The sequence below is a fragment of the Leptosomus discolor genome, chromosome 1 (genome assembly GCF_034619465.1).
Source record: "Leptosomus discolor isolate bLepDis1 chromosome 1, bLepDis1.hap2, whole genome shotgun sequence".
NCBI classification, from domain to species: Eukaryota; Metazoa; Chordata; class Aves; order Leptosomiformes; family Leptosomidae; genus Leptosomus; species Leptosomus discolor.
The window spans coordinates 144,865,874-144,887,375 of record NC_141391.1 but is presented as its reverse complement, the minus strand read 5'-3'; the positions used below and the strand labels follow the sequence as shown (position 1 = coordinate 144,887,375).

General features: G+C 43.5%; 1 protein-coding gene across 1 annotated transcript in view; it reads left to right on the top strand.

Moving 5' to 3' along the window:
• The first annotated feature begins 215 nt into the window (after window positions 1-215).
• Window positions 216-21,502, top strand: part of ST8SIA1 (ST8 alpha-N-acetyl-neuraminide alpha-2,8-sialyltransferase 1) — a 120,859-nt gene continuing 99,572 nt past the window's right edge. The window contains exon 1 of the mRNA XM_086466643.1: window positions 216-454. Within this exon, the coding sequence (XP_086322769.1) occupies window positions 216-454 (239 nt within the window). The remainder of the gene's footprint in view (window positions 455-21,502) is intronic.

Here is a 21,502-nt window from a genome sequence, read left to right as displayed (position 1 = left end):
CACTGCCGAGAGAGGAGCCAGCCGCGGCGCAGCGGCAGCAGCCCCGGCGGCAGGAGACCCGACGCCCGCGGGGCCCGGCACCACCCCGGCCGGCTGGGTGGCGATGGCGGCGGGCGGCGGGCGGCGGGCGGCCCGCCGGGCTTAGGGCGCGGGCGGCGGCGGCGGCGGGGCTGAGGCGGGCCCCCCGCCCGCGGGCGCCGCATGGCGCGGGCCTGATGCCGGAGCGCGGCCCGGCGCCGCGGCGGCGCTGCGGGAGGAGGATGGCGGGGCTGGCGTGGAAGTGGCCACGCACCCGCCTGCCCGTGGGGGCCAGCGCCTTGGGCGTCTTCGTCCTCTGCTGGCTCTACGTCTTCCCCGTCTACCGGCTGCCCGACGAGAAGGAGATCGTGCAGGGGGTGCTGCTGCAGCAGGGCAAGGCGTGGAGGAGGAACCAGACTGCGGTCGTCCTGTTCAGGTAGCGCGGCCCAAGGGCAGCCGGGGGACGGGCAGCCGCACGGAGCGGCAGCGGGCGGCCGGGCGTCCTCCCCACCCCGCCAAGCCCCAAACTTTATTTTTTCCCACGCGACCCTTTGTGGTTTTTTTCCCAGCGGGCGAGGAGGGGCAGGCAGGGTCCCCCTCTTGCCCAGCAAAACTTTTTGGGTGGCTCCGTTTGTTGCGAGGAGGAGAAGGGGCTCGGCGCGGGGGGGATGGAGGCTTTATTTCTCCTCGCAGGGAAATAAAGCCCCTCTCGGGTGCCTTTCCCAGGAGGGCTGAGGTTTCCGAGGCTTGCGGCGTTGCCTGCACAATAGGATGCTTCTCGCTTGCTGGATAACGGCCGCACCGGCTGCGAACAAAGCCGGGGCTCGGCGTCTCGCTTCGCCTCCCGACAGCGGCTGCCGGGGACCGCTGAGCTTGTGCAGCTCCCTGGGACGCTTAAGGGCAGGTTGGCGTGGATGCTCATTCGTGGCAGCATCCCCGCTCCGAGGAGCACTTCGGAAGCGCCGCGCAGCTCCTTGGCTCTCTGCAGTTTATTATAGAAACCACGTGAGAAAGGCACCTTTTTCCTTTTTTTTTTTTTTTATTTTGACGCGTCTGGGAAATGGCGATAATCCTTGGAGCCCTTTTCACCTTCCCCAGGTGCATAGGAGAGAAGGAATGTTGCAGTCAGTGTGCCACATCGGATAGCGGTGGAGAACCAGGTCCCTGCAGCAGGGGGGTTTTTTTTTTTGAATCACCCTGGCTTGAAAGCGTGTGCAGTGGAGATTTGAATCCCCTCGAAAATTTCTCACATGTCTGGGTAAAATACAGACAACTGGAAGAGAGGCTGATTTCCCTCCCTTTCCTGGGGGGAAGCTGGGTTTTCTCCCTGTCCTCTAAGTAGCAAATGAAAGATCAGAGTGAGTGGTAATCAAACTGCCCGCAAAAAAGCTCCCTTTCTTTAGTAAATGCTGGAATGAATCAGATTCAAATTCCAGGGGACTTACTTTCCTTTTTTTTTTTTTTTTTTTTTTTTTTTTTCTCTTTTAAGCACTGTACGGCTTTATTTGATGTTCGATATTTTTTTGAATGCAACTCAACTTGCATTTGTCATGAACCAGAGCCTGTATGTCATCGCTTAATATCTTGTCTGCTGGGGTAACAGAAACTTCACAGTTCTTCAAAAGCATATTCTTCCTTTAGCCCCTGAAGCTTGCAGGAAATATAAGCAATGAGAGGTGGTAAGTGGGCGTGTGTTAATACCATCTTATTGGGTAGGCCTGGAAGAAGTCCTCGCTTTAATACAGAGCTAGCAATAAGGTACAGATACAGGACCTTTTTCCCAACTAACACTAGAAACTGGATTGATCTTCTCAGATAGTATTTCATCTTAAGCCTGTTATGCCACAGATTCCCATTTTGGGGGCAGATGAATCCAGATTTTTTTTTTAAATTACTCTGGTAGGTGATATAGGAAGGAGTTTGATGTCTTGTTTTTCATATTTGTAAACCAAATGTTATTTGGAGATTGATAATGCTGCTGCAGTTTAAAAAACAGTTTTTAGACCATTTCCACCACATGGTTTAGAAACAAAAACTCTGCATGGCTCGTCAACTATACTACTTGCCCATATGTTTTTCCACTCCCTAAGCATAGTGATTATCTCAGAGACGCTATTGAAGAGAGTCTCTTGCAATAAAAGGAGCTATTGTTTCTCATCTGTGTCTCTTGATGAGTTCGTGCAGCGCTAAATGCAACGAGCTTTAAATCAGTCTGCTTCAAAAAACAAAGTTTTTAAGAGGAAATGTATACTTGGAGATATGTACTGAGTATACCATAATATTCAGATAATTGTGATGTAGAACTCTATTTTTGCTGTGTGAATTTGCTTCTCTTAATATTGGTAGGTGGTAATGAAATTGAGGTCTGTGTCAGGTAAACTGTTGTGTATTGTGAGGTGAGTAACAGAAACAACATCCTGCTCTTTGCAATGGTCCTGCTGTCTCTATGCAAGAGCACTCTAAGAGCTCCAAGTTTCAGTTTCTACTGGAAACTGCCTATGAATGCGACTCTCTGTTTTAATTGAGAAGGAGGTATAGAGCTTCAAAGAAATCCTGCATGCAGACTTTGAAGTAATACGGCTTTCCATAATAGCCTAATATTAAGTGGGTTTTAATATATTATTTATATATTATTTTTTAAGAACAACATGAATTGCCATTCTCTCTAGCCTCCTGCCACATTCTAGTTACCAAACAATTTTGGTTTTACTCAGTTTTGAAGAATAAATTTGAATTTATCTGTGCTAAAAGTGTGAACTTTCACATTACTGCTTTGTATGGTGTCATTTGTGGTACTGTACAGGTGTTTGAATAGCCTTACCTCGTGTAAAGATCTGACCCACGTAAACTCTTACTTCTGCAAGAACCAGGAGTCCCCTGGTGCATGTGGGATGATTACGTGAGGGTTTTGTGTTTGAGTATGGATTTGCAGAATTGTTTTTCAGATATAAATACTTGCGTAAATAGCCATGGATTGCTGGTTCTGAGGTGTGTGTTTGCCTTACTGCAGCTGTGAGTAAGGACAGTTTGTGAGAGCAACAAAATGAGCAGGTTTAAGCCTTCGACTCCAGCGTGAGGCTGTGTTTGAAGTGCGCTTGCAGCCTTGACTCTGCACACACAACTTCTGTGAGTAATCCTGGCAGGATGAGTGCGCTGAGTCCTGGTGACATCGGTGCAGTAGGTGTCTGTGCAACAGCTGCCTGGCTTCTTAGATGGAAGGACAGATCCTGAAAAGCCTGAAGATACTGAGGTTATTAAAAGACTTCTTGGTCCAAATTCTTTCCTCAGTTGAACGTGACTTCCTTTAAAGTCTTCAAATTCTTGGCATTTGGAGCTGAGCACAGCCCACTAGCAAGCTATCGCTATTAGCATCCTTTAAATTTCAAGACAGTAGTGGCTGAGGGTAGTCAACCTCTCTGCTGTGGAAGCATCTTGTCTCTGACAAATACTGAGTAATAGGCTGTCAGTCAGATGGTAAACTGCTCGATCTTGAACTACAAAGTGGTCAGAATAAAGGAGTTGTCATTAGAGGCACTAATGGCTAAAATGCCTAATTTGCCTACAATATAACGGCTTGTCGTCCTCTGAGGTGGTTAACGTTATTGCGCTCTAATTGTTTTTACAGATTGCTTAGTTTTTTTAAGGGCCTAGTGCTGCTTAAATTATTTAGGCAAAAATGTTGTTAATTGCTGTTTGTTATTAGTGGAGTAAATGACATACAATAATGCCTTTAGGATTATTTTATTTAAAAAGATTGCAGTTGATTAAAGGCTGGATCTTTTCATCTGCCTTACAAGGTTCATACAACCACAAATCCCAAGCATTGTACATTTATCTGACACTTCTGCTTCATTTGTTGCCCAGACCGGACGTCCTCTAGGCAGTGAGTGTGCTTGTAGTGGGCAGAGGGCTTTTGACTGTCAGGACTCCCACCAAAAGGGTTGGGTGGCGATTAGTGACTTAGAGATTAGAGGTTCTTCAGGTAGAGATGGGACAATCTTGTCTGCAAGGCAACAGAGAGGCTACCCTTGAGATCAGATTCTGCTCTTGCTTCTGCTGCAGCAGTTTTGTGTGACGCTGGAAGGTTACCCTGGGTTTATTCTGGGGGTGGTTTGGTTGAGCTGGTGGCAGATGTCTCCCGTGAACTCACTGTTTGTGAACTGCCTCTGGTCCAAAGCATCTGCTACAACTTGGCTTAGCTCCCCAGTGCTGTCCCCTCTGTCCCTAGAGCCACACTGGCCATGCTTATCTTAGTAGGTGGCTTCTCCACTCCTTTTTTGTCAGGTTTGGCCTTTTGTCCATTTTCCAGGGAGAGAGGAGAAGCTACTGTCCTGAAATCACACAATGGGGTCAGTGGCTGAACTGGATAGAATATCCAGATGTGGTGGACTCTGGTGCTTGCAGGGTGGATGTGGACAGAGTGTGTGAAGCCTCTTCGACTGTTAGCTTTCACGTGCCTTGCAAAAATAATGCTGTGTCGCTGCTATGTGCCATGCCGGAGGGGGTCTTCCTGCTGTAACCTTCTCTGCCAGCTGCTCTCTGTACCTAGAGTGCAATCACAACAGGAGCTGGAGTATATCTCCTTGTGCAAATAATTTTTCATTTTAGGTTGTATTAATGCAGAACTGGAATTCCAGGTCACTTTCCTGTCTGGGTAAGACAAATGCTGTTGCCAAGTCAGCGAGAGTTTCTTTAGATGGCTTTTTTCTACTCTTTTGATGTGAGCATTGCAAATTACATGAGTGTTGCGATCCTTACTGGGATATTTCAAGGCAAATCTGAGATGAAACTTCATATTGATCACGTCGACTAGATAGGTTTTGCCCTGCTTAAACAGCTTTTTCAGATACCGAATTCCTGTTTTTTTCACTGAGACAAGTGAAGAATAGATTTGAGATTAGAGCTGGGGGATGCTGGATTAGATTAATTTACCTCTGTGGCTCATGAAACGCTACCCTAAAACCATCAAATATGCTCAAAAGTTGTGTGTTGGCAGTGACCAAATCCAGCTCATTTTGCTCCCCTGAGTAGGTGTCACTACTGCCTGGCTGTGTTTTTAACTCAGTTGTTAACATTTTGAATGATTTTTTTTTGGTTGTATTTGCTACATTGGTGATAACTGGGTATTTGTAATTTGTAGTGTCTTGGTGTCTCCAGCTGAGATGGGAAGTTGTTTTGATGAAGACGTACAATTTGAAGAGCAGGTTAAAGGTGAGAGCAAGGAAATGTTCTTACTCCGTTTTGTGATTTGGAGGCTGTGATGAAGAAAGCAAGCTGAAGAGAGATCTGGCTCCATATCTTCAAGGTTTTTAGGTGTCTTTGGATAACTGAATTACATGAAAACAATGAGAACTAGTTATCTGGGTTAGCTCATGGTGTTTTTGCAGATGAAGGTTGTGGTGGCAAGATAGGAATTGACTTAAATTCCTGAGTTCCAGCTCATGGTACCCTCCTTCCTTGCCCCTAAGTAGCATTTTCTTACAGACTTTGATTCTTCCTTCCTCATGAAACAGACAGTTGAGATCCTTATTTCTAGTATCTGCTTTTGCAAAGTTTTGGTTTGCTGCTTTGCTTTGAATTTGTGAAAACTGCAGCTCTGCCAGTATTTATGGGAGGGTGTAGCCAACTCCCTGAGGCTTTTTCCCTGTTAGCTGGGAGCATCAGAAGGCCCAGAACCAGGCACTGGGGAACACGAGGAACAGAAACTTTACTGGAATTTAGGTTACCCGACTAGGGCCCCAAAAGTCTGGTATGTACATACACAGACACTGCTGGATGTATGTATTTTCACTTTCCCTTTTTCAGCCTTATAGTGAATGGAATGGGCAGTGAATCATCCATGCAGTATAGTAACTGGTGATTTATTCCTCTGCTTGTAATTTTCACCTTCAGAGCAGCCAAGAGTCTTGCTCCCATTTGATGTATGTTCAATGACATATATAAAAAGACTTATTTTTGAGGCTAGTTGCTACTAGGTAAATGCATGGAAAATGAATTGTTTTTCCCACTTTAGAATTTATCCTTCCACAGCAAGATGAACCTCACTGAACTGAGGAGGCTGTTTGGACCGCAGTCTTCTGTGGTTCCAGTTTTCTAAGCACCAAAAAAAAATTAATTTTATATCTTTAGATATATATTAATCGTTTTCTATATGCTGCACATAGTTCCCAAAATGCAAGAAAATTGCTCCTAATATTAAATCATTTTAACATAGCTGCATGCAGTTAAATAAATACTGAAGCATGTTAATCCATATTACGTAGTATTTGCAAACCTCAATGGAGATTCAGGTTTTGTCATGTCACAATTTTTATTATAGAAGACCAGAGTTCTTCTCCCATGTCTTGGAATCTAAACTGATTAGATAAACCCCCAACAGAGGGTGGGGTGGGACATGGCACTGATAAGTCACATAACCCTAGCGAAGTCTTTGTCTGTGAAGTAATTATTACAGAAGCTCTGAGCTTCATGAAAAAGCTGTGTCTATTTTCTTGACCTTAGCGGTATTTGACATTTTTAACAACGTAAATTACACTGTGGAGAACAACATCTTGGCTTTAACCAGGATTCTGGAGGTCATTTTCCTACTGCTCCGTTCAGGACAAAGGTGAAGGCTGTGAAATTAGATTGTTATAAAACATTTTCTGGCCAGCAGAGTGGTGGTTTTTTGTTATTGTTGTTGTTGTATTAAATCAACACATTGAATTATTTTGACTTCTCTTATTCCATCTCCTGGAAAATATCCTCCTGATGTTCTTGGTTTAGAGATTCTCTTTTCAAGTGGAGATGTGGCTACAATGAGGCTTTTAAAACTTCTGGGAACAGCTGAATAGAAGTGGTTGACTTTTTTGTCTTCCATGTTTGCTGTAAGCATCATTTAATTTCCTGAAGAACCATTTTGTTTATCTTTTTTTTTTCTTTCTTTCTTTTTTTTTTTAATCCACCTCTTCTTCAGTCTATTCACTTTCTTAAGCTGCTTGATGTCCTCCTTAGCTTTCAGGGGAGCCCCAGACTCTTTGGATGGCTCCTTTTAGGATTATCCAATCAGAATTCATATCAGTGATGTAGAGAACTGGTGTGAAATTATTTACTCCTTTATCTCCCTCCCCTACTGAGTTGCCAGTCGCCTTCTTCAGAGTCCTGCAGCTCCCACTGATGCTCAGGGCATCTGTTGTTTTCCATCCTTGACATGCCAATTGTTGGCTCTTAGTCTTTCCAGGTAAACTGCGGACTTTGACTCAGTGTAGTAGCAAGATGAAGTCTCTATTTATCAGGTTGCTTCTACTCTGAGGATGCAGAGCTAACTTTAATTTAAAAGCTGCTATATAGCTTGCCCATATTTTAAGGAAGGCTAGGAAAACAGATCAGCTATTTTGCTTGCTTTCTTGTGGGAAAAACTTGCTCTGCCTATTTCTGGAATGCCTGGGCTGTCCATCGCTGTAATAGAGGAGTAACGGCTTTGTATTTCCTGTCAAAGATGAAAGACAAACAAACAAAGCATTATTGTAATTTTTTTTTTCCCAGTAAAAATATTTTAATGTTTTCCTATGTGCTCTGTCTTGGCCAAATGTCAACTCTGGTAGTGCTATTTTGTCTGCCTCTGTTTGGAGTTTCCAATCGCATACGATGTTCTACTTGTGCTGTTATGCAGTGCATTATGTCCCAGCACAGGATGGTGAAGTATCTACTGCTATAGGTGGTACTCAGAAGTGCCACAGGAGTCGAGAGAACCAGCCCAAAAAGCACTCAAATATGCAATGAGGGGGTGGTGCTCAATCCAGGGCTCACCGGTGCCTGTCTGTCTCAGTGAAAGTCAGTAAGATTTAGGCTTAATGGAAAATGGGATGAAGACTCAAGTTACTCAGCTATGCTTGAATCTTTCTACTTCTGACTGTCAAGGGAGACTTGATTCTGGTTCCCCAGGTACTTTTATACAGTGAAGAAAATAGAGTTGTAAAGGAAGTTAAGGAAATGGTGTCTCCATGACATGGTTATCTCTTGTAACTGAACTGCAGGTCTAGATCACCACTGAAGTCAGTAGGGAGTCCTGTGAAGAATTACCAGTCTGTACAGAAATTATAATTTATATAGTGCCATAAGCTTGCAGAGAGACATTCCATGCTCTGAAGGATTTTCAGTCCAAGAACATGTGTAGTGAGATTTATCCCAGGTATGTAGGTTAGGAATTTTGATTAATGAGTGGGTTTTCCTTCTGTTAGCACAACCTTTAATGCGAAGAAATACTTGGGTTATTTGCTACTGAGAGGCCACCTGAATGTTCACTGGAAGAATGATCCAAATACTTGTGCCGAGGGTTTGGTGGGTATTGGTCCTTCTTGCTGCTGGTGCCTGGTACTACTTTTAAAGTGCTTAATGCCTTTGTGTAAATTTTTGTCTTCTTTCTGTGGCTTCCACTGAAGCATTAATATTTAAAAGGGTATAGAATGGGTCTTTATTCCATATATGGTATTCACTTGAGAAATGAATCCCTGTTCCTGGATAGTAATTTACATTCATTTTCCCTAATTAGTTGCAATGTTAGCAATGCTTGCATGGTCTTCTTTTTTCTAAATGTCGATAACCTTTTAATTACCAATGGATAAGTACTTTCATTACGTTTCACATTCTTACATTTGTCACAAGTCCTCACCAGTATTTAAATGATGGTATGTTACCATTTGCAACATGTTGTATGATCTGTCTGGCTCAGTATTTAAAAGCATGCGTGTGGAATCAGAGACATGCCTTTGTGGGGACAAACGCAGGAAAGGATTAACCAGAGCCTAAGGTTAATAAAGAAGCCAAAGAATGAATCTTCAGCCACTGATGAAATTCAGATTATTTACTTTTGACCACACTTTTTATTCTTTGGGCTAAGTGACTGTTTGCTTTAAGCATTGTCCTTCTCCTTTAGCTGTTCTTATTTGTTCTTAGTTCTTTTCATTTATCTTATCTTATATCAAAGTCTCATCTGTCTTGAGTATTTGGTCTCTGTCCTCCCTCACTTACTGAGCAATGCTGCCGGTCAGCAGTGTGCCCTTCAGCTTCATGCCGTCACGCTGCATTTGTTGGCAGCCCCCAAGCAGCGCTGTTCCATGATGCCTCGTCTGGTGCCTCATGTTGCGTTGTGCTTTGGGCCCTACAGCATTGCCCTGTGTCACAGACCCACTCGACCCACAGCACAGGGGTCTTTTGGTCCCTGTCACGGACAAGAAAGGAAAGGGAGGGGGAGAGAGAGAGTGTAAAGCTGTTATTTTTACTTTAGTTACTTAAATCACTTCTCACAGGATCCTGGTTTAGGATGTTGCAGAATGAGTGGAATGCACTTCATTCAGAATAGGAAAGTAGCAATATGTTTTATTGAGGTATAATGATAATTTGGTGAACTTTAATGAAATTAATCGAATTTAACAAAATTTATCAGTATCAAGAAAAGTGATTTTAATATGAACTTATAGAGTGCGACTTAGTAAAGTTCAGTGGCAAGGTTCAATCCTATTATGTAGGGAACTATATATAAAGGTAAATTGATTTGGAGTTGGAATAAAATGATTATAAGAGAAATACGTTGGGGAGAATCAACTTGGAGTTGGGCTGGAATGATTTTACACAGGGCCTGGGAATAGAAGGGGTAAAGGAAGCCGTTCCATTGAGCCATGAGATTTAGAGTGGACTCCCTCGTTCTCTAAACTCCTTCTCAGAGAGGAGTCTACGTGTCTCTAGATCCACCCTTAGTTCTGGACAATGGTTTGTGACTAAAGGTATAGAGAATAAAGGAGAGCCTTCCTTTGAGTCACGAGGTTCGGAATGGACCCCCTTGTTCTCTAAACTCCTTTAGATAGTATGGCTGGATCCACCCCTAGTCCCAGGCTTGGTCAATGGTTTATGACTAAGAGGACTTGGGTATGGGGATTCAGTGTAATGCTTTTAACATAACATTGAGAGTCCTATATATATATGGTAAAGATAGTAGCAGTACAAGATTCCTTAACACAATCACACTAATAATGAACAATTAATAATTAACAATTGATTGTACTCAATGCAGTGATTTAGATAAGGATTCAACGAAGTTTCTAAATAAATCACATATACACACACAGACATATATATATGTATATACATATTTATAGAGGTTAGCCTATTATTGAGATGTTTCGTTTCTGCAGGTTAGAATAAAAATTAGGTACACAATGATTTTAGGATTTTATGGAATCTAATAGAATTCCTCATGTCTCCCTTCATCAACTCTTACAAGCAGATGGTACTTCTCTTTGTCAGTCTTTGTAGACGGATGCTTTTCTTCCTCGTCAATCTTTACAGACAGATGGTTCTCCACTTTGTAGGTCTTTGCAGATGGGTGTTTTTTCTTCCTGGTTGCCTTTACCAGTGGACGATCAGAGTCTGGCCTGAGACTCACCCCAGCTTAGGGGGAGATGCCAAGACACAGCCCGCTGCGATCTGGGAGAGCTCCAAGGGGCCTCACTTAGGATTGGTATTTATAGGGTCGCAAGATGATTGGCTTTGGTCAGTACTATTTCATTGTAGCCATTTTTCTTGTCAAGCAATCTTGGCATTCTTCAAAGTGGGCAATGATCCAGGCAGGAGAGGCTGGGGTATGTTTTCCAGGCAAAAGGAGCTCCAGGTATAGTTAGGGAGTGCCTAACCACCCCAGCTCGCTGTACTCACACCCAGGACGGGAAGGCACTGGAATGTTCCAGCTCCCTTCTCTGAAGGCAAGGTCAGAAAGTACCAAGCTGCCCCAGCCTGCTGCATTTTTTTTTTTTTGTAATCAGACAAGAACATAACGGCTGATGCCGACATCGCAATGTGGCCCAAAGAGGGGGGTGTCTGCACCACCACAGTCCCCTACACACTGGCCCAATGGTAGCACCTCGATGTCATCCTCAGGTTCTCCTCAAGACTTCTTCTGCAGTTGTGGGAGTCAGAGGGTGAAATGGTATTTGATGAGTAGCAACTTGGAGCACAGTGGGAGCTGCTTGTGTGGAATGGGGGAAAATTAGGAGCTGAATAAAGGCGGAGAAAGGAGGTACCAGGCTAGTTGGGTAGTTGAGCATGAGTATTTGCTACTTTTTCTTCTTCAAGTATCTTTTCAGTTGGTCTTCATGTTCTCTGATGGTGAACCTGATCTGTGGGAGTCATCGACTGAATGTGTTCAGTTGCTTGGTCACGTGAAAGTTTGGTGGGAGTGAGAAAGCTGGGGAGCCCAAAGAAGGGTGGGAGCTGCAAGACCTGTGGGCTCTGTCACTAGACTGCAGCAGTGAGTGCTGAGGTAGACATCCCTAAGTAGTTGGAGGTGTAATGTTTAGGTTGTAATCTTTAGATTACCCTTGCTTGTTTATGGGTGATTTTACTGTCCATCCACTCAGGCAACATTAGGTTCTTATTTGTCTGGGCAAGGTTCAGACTCTTTGCAGTCTCCTGCATTGTGCCATTTACTGCTTAATGGCAATTTAAAAGGCACGAGAATAAATCCATATAGGGTATGGCCATAATATCTGATAGAAAGGAAACGCAGTATTCTTGAGGCAGTAGTGGAGGAGTGCTGTTGGATCAGATGAGAATGGGAATGATGGGGAGAAGTCTCTTACTACAGCTTGCTTGAAGATAGATTGTAGAAGTGCTTGCACAACCATGTGCAGGGCTCCTTGCTTTTCCTGGCCTCCCTCAGATTGCTGCTCTAGGGGGGCAAATAGCGACAGAGTAACTTGTGCGAGCAAGCAGGGAGCAGACACAAAGGGCTGTGAAGCAAGGAAAGAGATGGCTTGTTTCTTCCCACAGCCTTTAAGCACAGGAACGGGTAAGAGCAGTGCTGTGAGAGCAGTGAGGTGGTGCAGTTCTAAAGCACAGAAGATGCTTCTGCATTATATTATGTAGGATTCTTTGCGATGTATGCTACTGCCTGACATGGGTTAAGACTTCCCAATTTTTTTTCCAAATGTTTGCAGCAAGTGTGGAGTCTGAGTTAGTATCTGCATAGTTTGATGGGTATAATGAGGATAGCGATTTCTAGAGGATGTCAGTGAACTATCAAGATGACTGGATTTCATGCTAATGCTTGAATAAGACTGCGTGGGGAAATACAGAGCTAAAGAGCTTGTGTCAGTGGAAAGCTGTATGTTTCTGTGTAGCCCAGATGTTTCTGTAGAGCAGCAAGATTTCCAGAAAAGTCAGAACAAAGAAAGTTTTAAAAGAATAGGGAAATGAAAGCGAGTCGTGTCTTGGGCAGGAAAAAGAGGGGAAAGGTACTTTTCTAGCAAGGAGGGGGAAAAACTCTGTGGAAGGTGCACAGAAAGATCATGGGCCACGCTCTAGCAGTTGATTGCAACCCAGGTTGAGTGAAAAATACCTTTGAAAGAAAGACGTGCTGGATTTAATTTTTATTTGCTTTTTGCTAGACTTCTGTAATTTTCGTTACATTAATTAAGAACTACTCTTGGGATGAGGAACTTAAGTCTGTCTACATCTGTCTGTCCTGCACTTCTGAAGAGTTATCGGTAAAGCAAATTGCTCACCTGTAAGTTCTTAGAAAGTTTATACGTAACTATTCCTTGGTTGTGTGGAGAGGAGGTTAAAATTTGTCACTGTGAGAGTCTTAATTCAGGAGTATTAGGAGACTTTTGCCAAGGACCATGACCCCAACTGTTTTCAGGCTCCAGAGCTCTGAGGCTCAGCAGTCCAGGGGATGTCCACCTGTGAAATTTCACCTGGCTTGGTGATGGTTACTCCTCTCCCAGAGCAAAGCAGGAACAGATGCTGAACTATGTATGCTTGTGGTTAGGGGCAGTTAATGTGACTTGGGGAGAGCTACAAAGTCTGCTATTGCCCACCCTTGTAGTTGTACCAGCTCCTGCAATCAAGTGAATGTGTAATAGTCTTGATTTCAGGGAATAAAAATGAAGAAGGATTTTTTTTAGTCTTCATAGCTAAAATGAAGGGCTTGAAAACATGAATGGTGGGTTGTGCCCCGAAAGGCAAATAAAAATCCATTGTGGGTTGTTGTTTTTCAGATGCCTAATTTCTGTGCCTTAATCATAACTTTGGGGGCCTGACTCATGATTTTTAAATGCTAGGGATTGCCATAGTGAGAATTACATATCAGCCTATAATTAGATGCATTTTTTTTTTTTTTTTAACTAAGGAAACTGCAACAGTGAAGGGAACAGGAGAAATAAAACCAATCTGGGCATTCCTTTATAGGTCATAATATTAATTGAACATTTTGTCTTGGCACCCAGCAAGCATCTAGCACAAACACACTTGCTGAGCCTTATGGACAAATGCTGAACATCTCCAGGGTTTAGTATGCCCAGTTGGATGAAGCAGTAAAAATGCACATAAGATATTTATTCTTTCTATCCCACTCCAGTCGTTGCCTTTAAATGTTTAAGCATATCCAGAAGGGAATGGCAGAGTGTGGAACTTCAGCTAGCTGATCCAAAAATGGTAACAACAACAAAAAAGTAAACCTATCATTAGAGAAATCATGTGTTTTGATAGTTCTGTTTAGACAACAGAACAAGTGAAAACACTTATCTAGTGTAGTTCAGTAAATGCTAATGGGTCCAGCGTGTGATAACATGTTTATTTTTGCCTTGGGTCTTTGATGGGTGAACACAGTGCTTTCTCTCATTTTGTTGTAAAAAATCTGTTTTGTGCTTCACTTGTCAAACAGGCCATTGCTAGTGAAAGTCTTGTGCTAAGACAGTTGAGTTTGTTTTCTTCCCCACTTAATCTGTAGAAAAATGTATTGGCTGGCCTGGGTAGTTATACTGTCAGTTGGTTTTATAAGTTTAGTACAAATTCTGCTTTCTCTTCTGCTATTCCACAGCAGATCTACATCATGGAGAAAAACAAAGTTACCTCTGCTGGCTTGGGGGCAAATGGGCTGGTGGGGTTTCCAGTGGGTTGCAGGCTCTCTGCAGCATAACCAGGAGCATGTGTGTAGTCCGCTTTCACGTGAAATTATGGGTCAGCCTAGATGAATATGAGCTTGCTCAGGACTGTAGAGCTTAGTAAGTTCTTTCCCAAATTTGACCTAATCATTTGGTTTCAGGTGGTGTCTTGTGTGGCTCTACAGTCTGTCCTGTGAGACTCTTACTCCTTTCCATTTAAGATCGATAACTTATTTTGCCTTAGAGAAATTAAAAAGAAATCCTAAAAGTCCTGAGAAGTTGTTTCCACACATGAAATGCCGTGTATCTACAGGTGCTACTTAAATAGACAGTTTGGTAACTGCTAAGAACAGATTAACTTTCAACAAGTTTAATGAATAAATAGCTAGGCTTGGTCATTTCTTCACCACCTTTTTGTGTGTAAAGTAAGTGGGCTGAATGGATCAGGGAGGAAAATCTCCCAAAACACACTGGCTGTGGACTAGGCCTCCAGCACACGAATGTGATTTAAAAGTATATTTAAACCAACTTTCAGGCAATCTTATGCCTAGTTGAAGGACTAAGTAGGCTGAATGAATGACTTAATGAATTTTTACTTTTCACCTCATACTTAGTAGATTTCCTGCATTAATGGCTTGAAGGTTTGTTTAGGATTTTTCCTTGCTCTTTGTAGCGGCATTTAGTGACTCTACTCAAAGATATTCAGCTAGCATTGCTGTCATGTCCTTTCTGCTTACCAGAGCCTCCTCTGAACACCGATGTCTTTTGCTGTTTTAGCAGCTCTTTGCTGGAGGGATCCGTTGCTGTCTTATGCCATAACATCTGGACCCTCACAGTATTAGAAAGAAACGGAAAAGTTACAAGTGTGCGAGTGGGGAGGTACCCTTAGGGTTTCTTAATTCCTTTACCTGTCAGGCCCTTGCACCCCTCCCTGCCTGGAGGCCAGGTGACGGCTGTGGATGCTGTCCCTTGAGAGCTTACTCACAGGTGACATTGCAGGCGCGTTGGCTCAGGAATAACTTATGACCTGGTGTTTTTTGAAACGGATTACCTTAATGCTTTGGCTCAACTCCAAAACTACCTCAGTTGTCACCAGCATCTCTTCCCACTTTAAAGAGTAAGTTGTTCTATAAATAGCAGTGCTAATTAGGCTTCATTTGTGTCCCAGTTCCCTCAACTCCTTTTGTCCCCTGTGACGTAACTGTGGAGTGAGGGGCAGAGGGTGCTGGCCAAGCAGCCGGCTGTGCTTGGGTGGGGTGCACATCTCTGCCAGCACGGGGCTCATAAATTCGAGTCTCCCCTTTACCCAAGTTTTCACAAAACTTGTAGGATCTTAATTGTATTTGGTACTTGCCCTCTTCGAATGTTGCTGAAGTTAACCAACAAATTCAGAAGTCTGTGGGGTGGACAGGATGGGTACGTCAGCCAGTGCCCTCACTTAATCTTTGTTTGCCATGCCTATTTAAAATACATCGTTTTCTCCCAGGTGCCCTCAGAATTGCTTGCTGGCTGCTGGATCGCTGCCTGGCTGGCTTCTTCAGCCTTTCTGGGCCGGGCTGGGCCAGCCCAGCCCCTGCTCAGCAGGGAACAGCCTCCACTTTGTGACTAAGGGCAGGCAGCTTCCCGCAGCTGCTAGACCTTTGTCCTCCTCCCAGCAGGCCTCCCCTGCTGGGAGTCCAGCTCAGACTAAACCATACAGCACCGCGAGCCACCAAGCCAGCAGCAGACAAATTCACATAGTCTCAAGGACAAGAGCATGCTCTTTCCTGCCTGTGACAAACCGCATACAATATTCCTTCTCTCTTCTCTGCATTAGTCTTGTCCTGTTTGATGGCTGTCCTCGGGGACAGGGTGTCTTCCTTCATATATTGTTATTCTTACTTAAAAACTGAGTTTGTGTCAGAACCCTCTTGTTGCATGAGAGGAGTGGGGTACTCCAGAAGGAAATAAAACATGTGCTTGGAGGGCAGGGTGGAAGGAGGTGATCATAAGGTGGTGAGATGGAGGGGGCTTGGGAGGTTGGAAGGGAGGTGGAAGATTGGTAGGGTTTAACACAACAGAGATGAGTAGTTTGTATTGCTAGGGGCGCTGAAGAAGAAGAAGAAACATTAAAAGCATAGAATAAAGTAAAGAAACATTTATGTGAATCAGTATAGCAGAGAAAGAAAGACTGTAGTTAGGAAATTAGAGAACAAATATGTGGATAAATCAGAAGGGCAATCAATGAAAAATGAAATGTTCAGTGAAGTGGACAATTTAAGAACAGCTGGGTTAGTTAGGCAAGATAACCCAAGGATATAACAATTAATTAAAACAACATGGGTTAAATTATGTCAGTTAAGAAGATCAAGTATCAGATGGAAGCAGATCACTTGAGTAAATTGAGGGTCCAGTTTCAATAGCCTATGTGAGGTATGAGAGGCTGTGAAACTGTAATGGGAGAGGACATTTTCATGTCACAAGATAGGAGGAATGGGAATAATTTTGCTCTAGAGATGACTGTTAAAGTGGTGAGATTTGGAAGTAGAGTGATGAAATATGTGGAGTACAGCCCACTCACTGCAGCTATCTCTGGTACCTGTCCTACTTAAGAGCTGTGGTAGGGAAAATGTCCATATGGTTAGCAATAAGACAGGAAAACAACATTTGTTGCTCTGTTTTTTTTCCATTCTGTGATTGCATGTTGCCAACTAGACAGTCCACAGACTTGGCATCTAGTGAACTTTATGTTTGCTGAGGTTTAGACTGTCCTCTGGGACACTAGCAGCTCATACTTAGGGATGATGAATTATAATGGACAATTCTTTTGATCTAAAGTATCTAAAACTGGGGTTGGTTACCATGGGTTTGGGGTGAGACTTTAAAACAAAGGGACTCTTTGTTCTCTCTGGATGCCGTCCGTAGCATTTCTGCTGAGATGACTTCTCACTTGGTGTTCTAGTAGGGTCGTACATATGGTTGGCATTAAATTGATGCATAGATAATGAGTACTTAGAAAAGGGACTCCAAACTGCACTGTGCTGAGGCTATTTAGCTACTCCAGAATTCCTTTGCCCACCTGCACTTGGCTAGTTTTGGTTCCAAACTGTGGAACAGCTCTGGGAAGGTGGGGGATTTGTTGGGGCAGACATGGAGCTTCTACACTTCTGGTTGTCAAATGCCAGCACCTTCTCCAGGCTGATCTCACAGGGCAGGAGGCAGAGTGGAAAGCAGTGAAATTCTTTCCTGGTGTCTCAGGTTCTCTCTCTCTTGCTCTCTCTCTTTCTTGTTTTGCAATATATTCATCATCTAGCTTCTGCCCCAAATATACCTGCTTTCCAATGGCTGTGAAAATAGACCCTTTGGGGATCTGCAGGCAGATTTGTGACAAGTGTGCAGCATTAATCAATTGATAACAGACTTTTATTACAGTGCATAAGAACACAGAAATGTCTTTAGTAGGACAGATTACTAGATCAGGTCCATTTAATTTAGCTTCCTGTCTCTGTCAAGGGCTGGCATCAAATGTGGTAGAGAAAGTCATGCAACAGGTAGGGATATGTAGTATAATCTCCCAAATAAATCAATTTCTCAGATTCTTATAGTTTTGAGGCTTACCCTTCAGTAACTTAGTTTAATACCTCATTCAAAATTACTGTTGTTAATTATAACAACCTTTCATATTCTTAGTGCATACATAAACAATCAATCACTTCTTAACCTTCATTATGTTTAATTTAGGAAATGCAGGTGTTCTCAGAATGGTTAGTTCTTAAATATATATGTCTCATTCTTAGATTGCTGCTTAATCACGTTAAAAAATAGATTTCCTCTTTGGCTGGTATACTCTTTTTGTACTAATTTGCTTATTTATCTGATTTATTTTTAGACTGTAACATTGTACCAGAAAACAAAATGTCATCTTGCTGTTGGAAACTAAATAACTCATCTTCAGCCCTCTAGTAAACAGTTTAATTACTGTGGAAACAGAATTTAAAATTGTTCAGTTACTACTTCTGAAATATGATTCTTTCTAAATAATTAACTGCTTGAATTTCTTGAGATTAATAGCATAGACCAACTGAAGAACATTCCCATGATTAAATATAGCTCTAGAACTTGTCCTGCATTCTTGATCTGCAACGTGAATTTTCAAGATGAGTTTGAGACCTAAAAAAGCTGTCAATTGGACTGCCCAGTTGCTGGATGCTCTCAAATGCTGCGTGAATTTTCAGCAGCTAGTTACAGGCCTGGGAGCTCCGAATGTAATGAAAGGCTCAGTCAAAAGCGTTCCTAGAAAGCAAATGCTGGATTAACTTTTGTGCAGTACACATCCTGTGGGCGTGAACGTGAAAGTCTTCTCACGCTGGCCACAGAGACTAATATTTGTCTGCCTGACAGGACACATTTCTCATGTTCACTCAGTAGCAGGAAGAAAAAAACCAAACCCAGCAGCCTTATTGGAGTCTGTTGTCAGTTCATCATGACATCAGTCTGGTGCTGCCCTGGCAAGCTGAGGAGGAAGGGGTCAGAAAGAGAGAGCATCCTGGGTGACCATCTCTTTGGGCCAGGGACTGCCCCTACTCTGTGTCTTTGCTATGGGACCTTTGTACTTGATATGTAGTTTCCATAATACTCATAAATGATTATGAGATACTTCCAGTCCAAGCTGATGAGTTCAAGATCAATCAACAAATTACAGAATCTGCTACTTTCCTTCCTCACTCCCCTCAGTATCTGGAATGCCACTGTTTCATGGGCTGAGGTTTCTATCGATTATCACACCCCCAAACAGTGCTTCCTTGTTAGTGAACAGTTGATCTGGTTGTAAGTTGACCCATCAATACCTCTATGAAAAATTATCCCAGGTTGCTTGCATGGCTCTGTGTTGCACTTTGAGGCCGCATCTAGAGTACTGTGTCCAGTTCTGGGCCCCCCAGTTCGAGAGGGACAGGGAACTACTGGAGAGAGCCTAGCGGAGGGCTACTAAGATGATTAGGGGGCTGGAGCATCTCTCCTATGAGGAAAGGCTGAGAGACCTGGGGCTGTTTAGCCTGGAGAATAGAAGATGGAGGGGACCTTATCAACACTTATCAATATCTAAAGGGTGGGTGTCAAGAGGATGGAGCCAGACTCTTTTCAGTGGTGCCCAGTGACGGGACAAGGGGCAATGGGCACAAAGTGAAGCACAGGAAGTTCCGCCTCAACATAAGGAGGAACTTCTTTACATTAAGGGTGACAGAGCACTGGAACGGGCTGCCCAGGGAGGTTGTGGAGTCTCCCTTCCCTGGAGATCTTCAAAACCCGCCTGGACATGATCCTGTGCAACCTGCTGTAGGAGAACCTGCTTTGGCAGGGGAGTTGGACTAGGTGATCTCCAGAGGTCCCTTCCAACTCCTACCATTCTGTGATTCTTATAGATATCAGGGAGATGCAGGTCTCCTAGTGGACCCAGGGTTTGGGATGCGGAGACTTATTTGAGTGTTTAAAGGAGGTTTCTGTTATCAGCCCTATGCCTCACTCTTCTGGAACTGACCATGTGGATGCCTGGGTAAAAGTAAACTCAGGTTACCGATCTGTTGTAGAAGAGACAGGGAGTTGTACAAGACCAATTGGAGCTGGGGGTGAAGCAATAGAATATGAGAGGCACAAGGTGGATGGGAAACAAGAAGTTGGTTCCTCCCTTGGGCAGAAGAGTGCTACTTGACAGTGGTTAAAAGATGTCTCTGCTGTCTTGAGATAGTTTATTCCTCACGGTGATTGATTAGCATGAGATGAAGGTAGAAGGTCTGAGCAGATGCACTACACTTCAGCTTTCCGCCTGTTCGCTATGGAGAATGGCCCTGGCCCTGGTTGTTGGAGCTCCAGCTGTGCAGGGTTTGCATAATGCTTTAGGAGCAGGACAGCTCCTAATCCCTTTTCCTGTTCAGTGGATTCACTTGGGTGTGCTAGCCTGAGAGACTTTGCATGGCTGAGAGTTTTATAAACAGTTTTATAAACAGTTTGTTGGGTTATAAATTCCCCTGTCAGCTCTCTTCAGAACCTGATTCCAGTATTTTTTATTATTTAGATTTCTTTGGATTATGGGTAGTCTGTGAAAACTAGAGTGTGGCAGCTAATTAAATGTAGGATTTCAACAGTCCTTCAAGCAAAAATAGTTTTCTGTGGTATGTGTGGCTATGTACAAACACTTCAGGTTTTGCTTTTATTTGGAATTTCATAATGTTGCACTATGTGTAATTCTTGCAGGCATTACAAGGTAGCATGTTTTGCATTGCTGTAGTAGGCCAGACAGCTGTCTAAACAGCAACAGTTCACCTATTTACTACCTTAACTCTAATGAATCCTGTAACTGGGTTTTTGGGAATAAAGAAGTCTAAGAAAGATGGAAAACTCTCAACCAGCGGAGCAGAAAGGGGAGGGAAAATAAACTCCCAGGCTTGAATTCTGACAGGAACACTTCCTGTAGCTGTAGGGAAGCTATTTTGCAGCACTAGAACCCTAGGGTTTCCCAAAACCGACCGCCCTGTGTGCGTGCCTGTGCAGAGGAGGTGTGATTGTATAGCTGGGGGCAGGTCCAGCAGATGGCAGAGGCAGGAGAGGTACATGGAAAATAAACATCTTGGCAAAGTTAGGAACGAGTCATAGCATGTAGTAATCTCTGTGGTTTTGTGTTTTGACAGGCTTTTAGGAATTCTTCTCTTGCGTTTAGTGTTAACTTGTTAAGGGCCACCAGATTAGACAGAGGGGTGAGGTTGGATACGTTGCTTTTTTTGTCAGGGCTTCAGGCCTAAAAGAGCTTAGTACATAAATCATGTTTATCTCCAGGGAAGCTGTTTGATTGCTCCAGGTAATAGGGTTTGTGCATTCCTGACTTATTCCCAGCAGCACAGAGCATAGCACAGCAAACTAGTTAGATTAGAATGGACTGCGAAGCAACTGCCTGGTTTCTACTTCTGCTGCTGCTTCTGTGCCTGTTCAGGCAACCTCCCCACCCGCAAGCCCCCAAACCAAACCACTAAACATTGTGGTGTGTTGTGAAACTCCATGTTTGCAGTGAGTGCTGCCAAATATCGGTTGTTTAATGGTAATGGTGAAATAGCGTGCAAGGAGTTGGAAGCTAGAGTTGTAAATATGGGATGACCTTGATGGCAAAAGATTTTTGGATTGTACTAAGGACTGTTTCAGAGCCCTGACAAGATTTAGTGATGTGCATGTGAAATTCTGAGAGCTTTGGAAATGTGAGTTTTGGAAACCGTGCTTTCAGCACCATGTGAATATTTGTTGTGAAAGGCCAGGTTTATGTTCCCTGATTACACTGGCAAATTCTTTCTCGCTGGTTGGGGAAAGTGTTCAGGGGAATCCTGCCAGCTCCTCTTACGGTCTGGAATAGCTCAGATGATAAGCCTGTGCATGTCCTTTGAAAGCAGCAGCTGACTAATAGCAATGCAGAATGCATGTTTAGAGGAAACATGGAGTGCTTAGGTCCCAGCTACTTAAGTTTGACCCAGGGAATTCCCAATGTTTTACACACCCTGGAATCAAAGTGTATAGTTGCGGTGGTGAGTAGTGAATTGGTGCTGTGACTC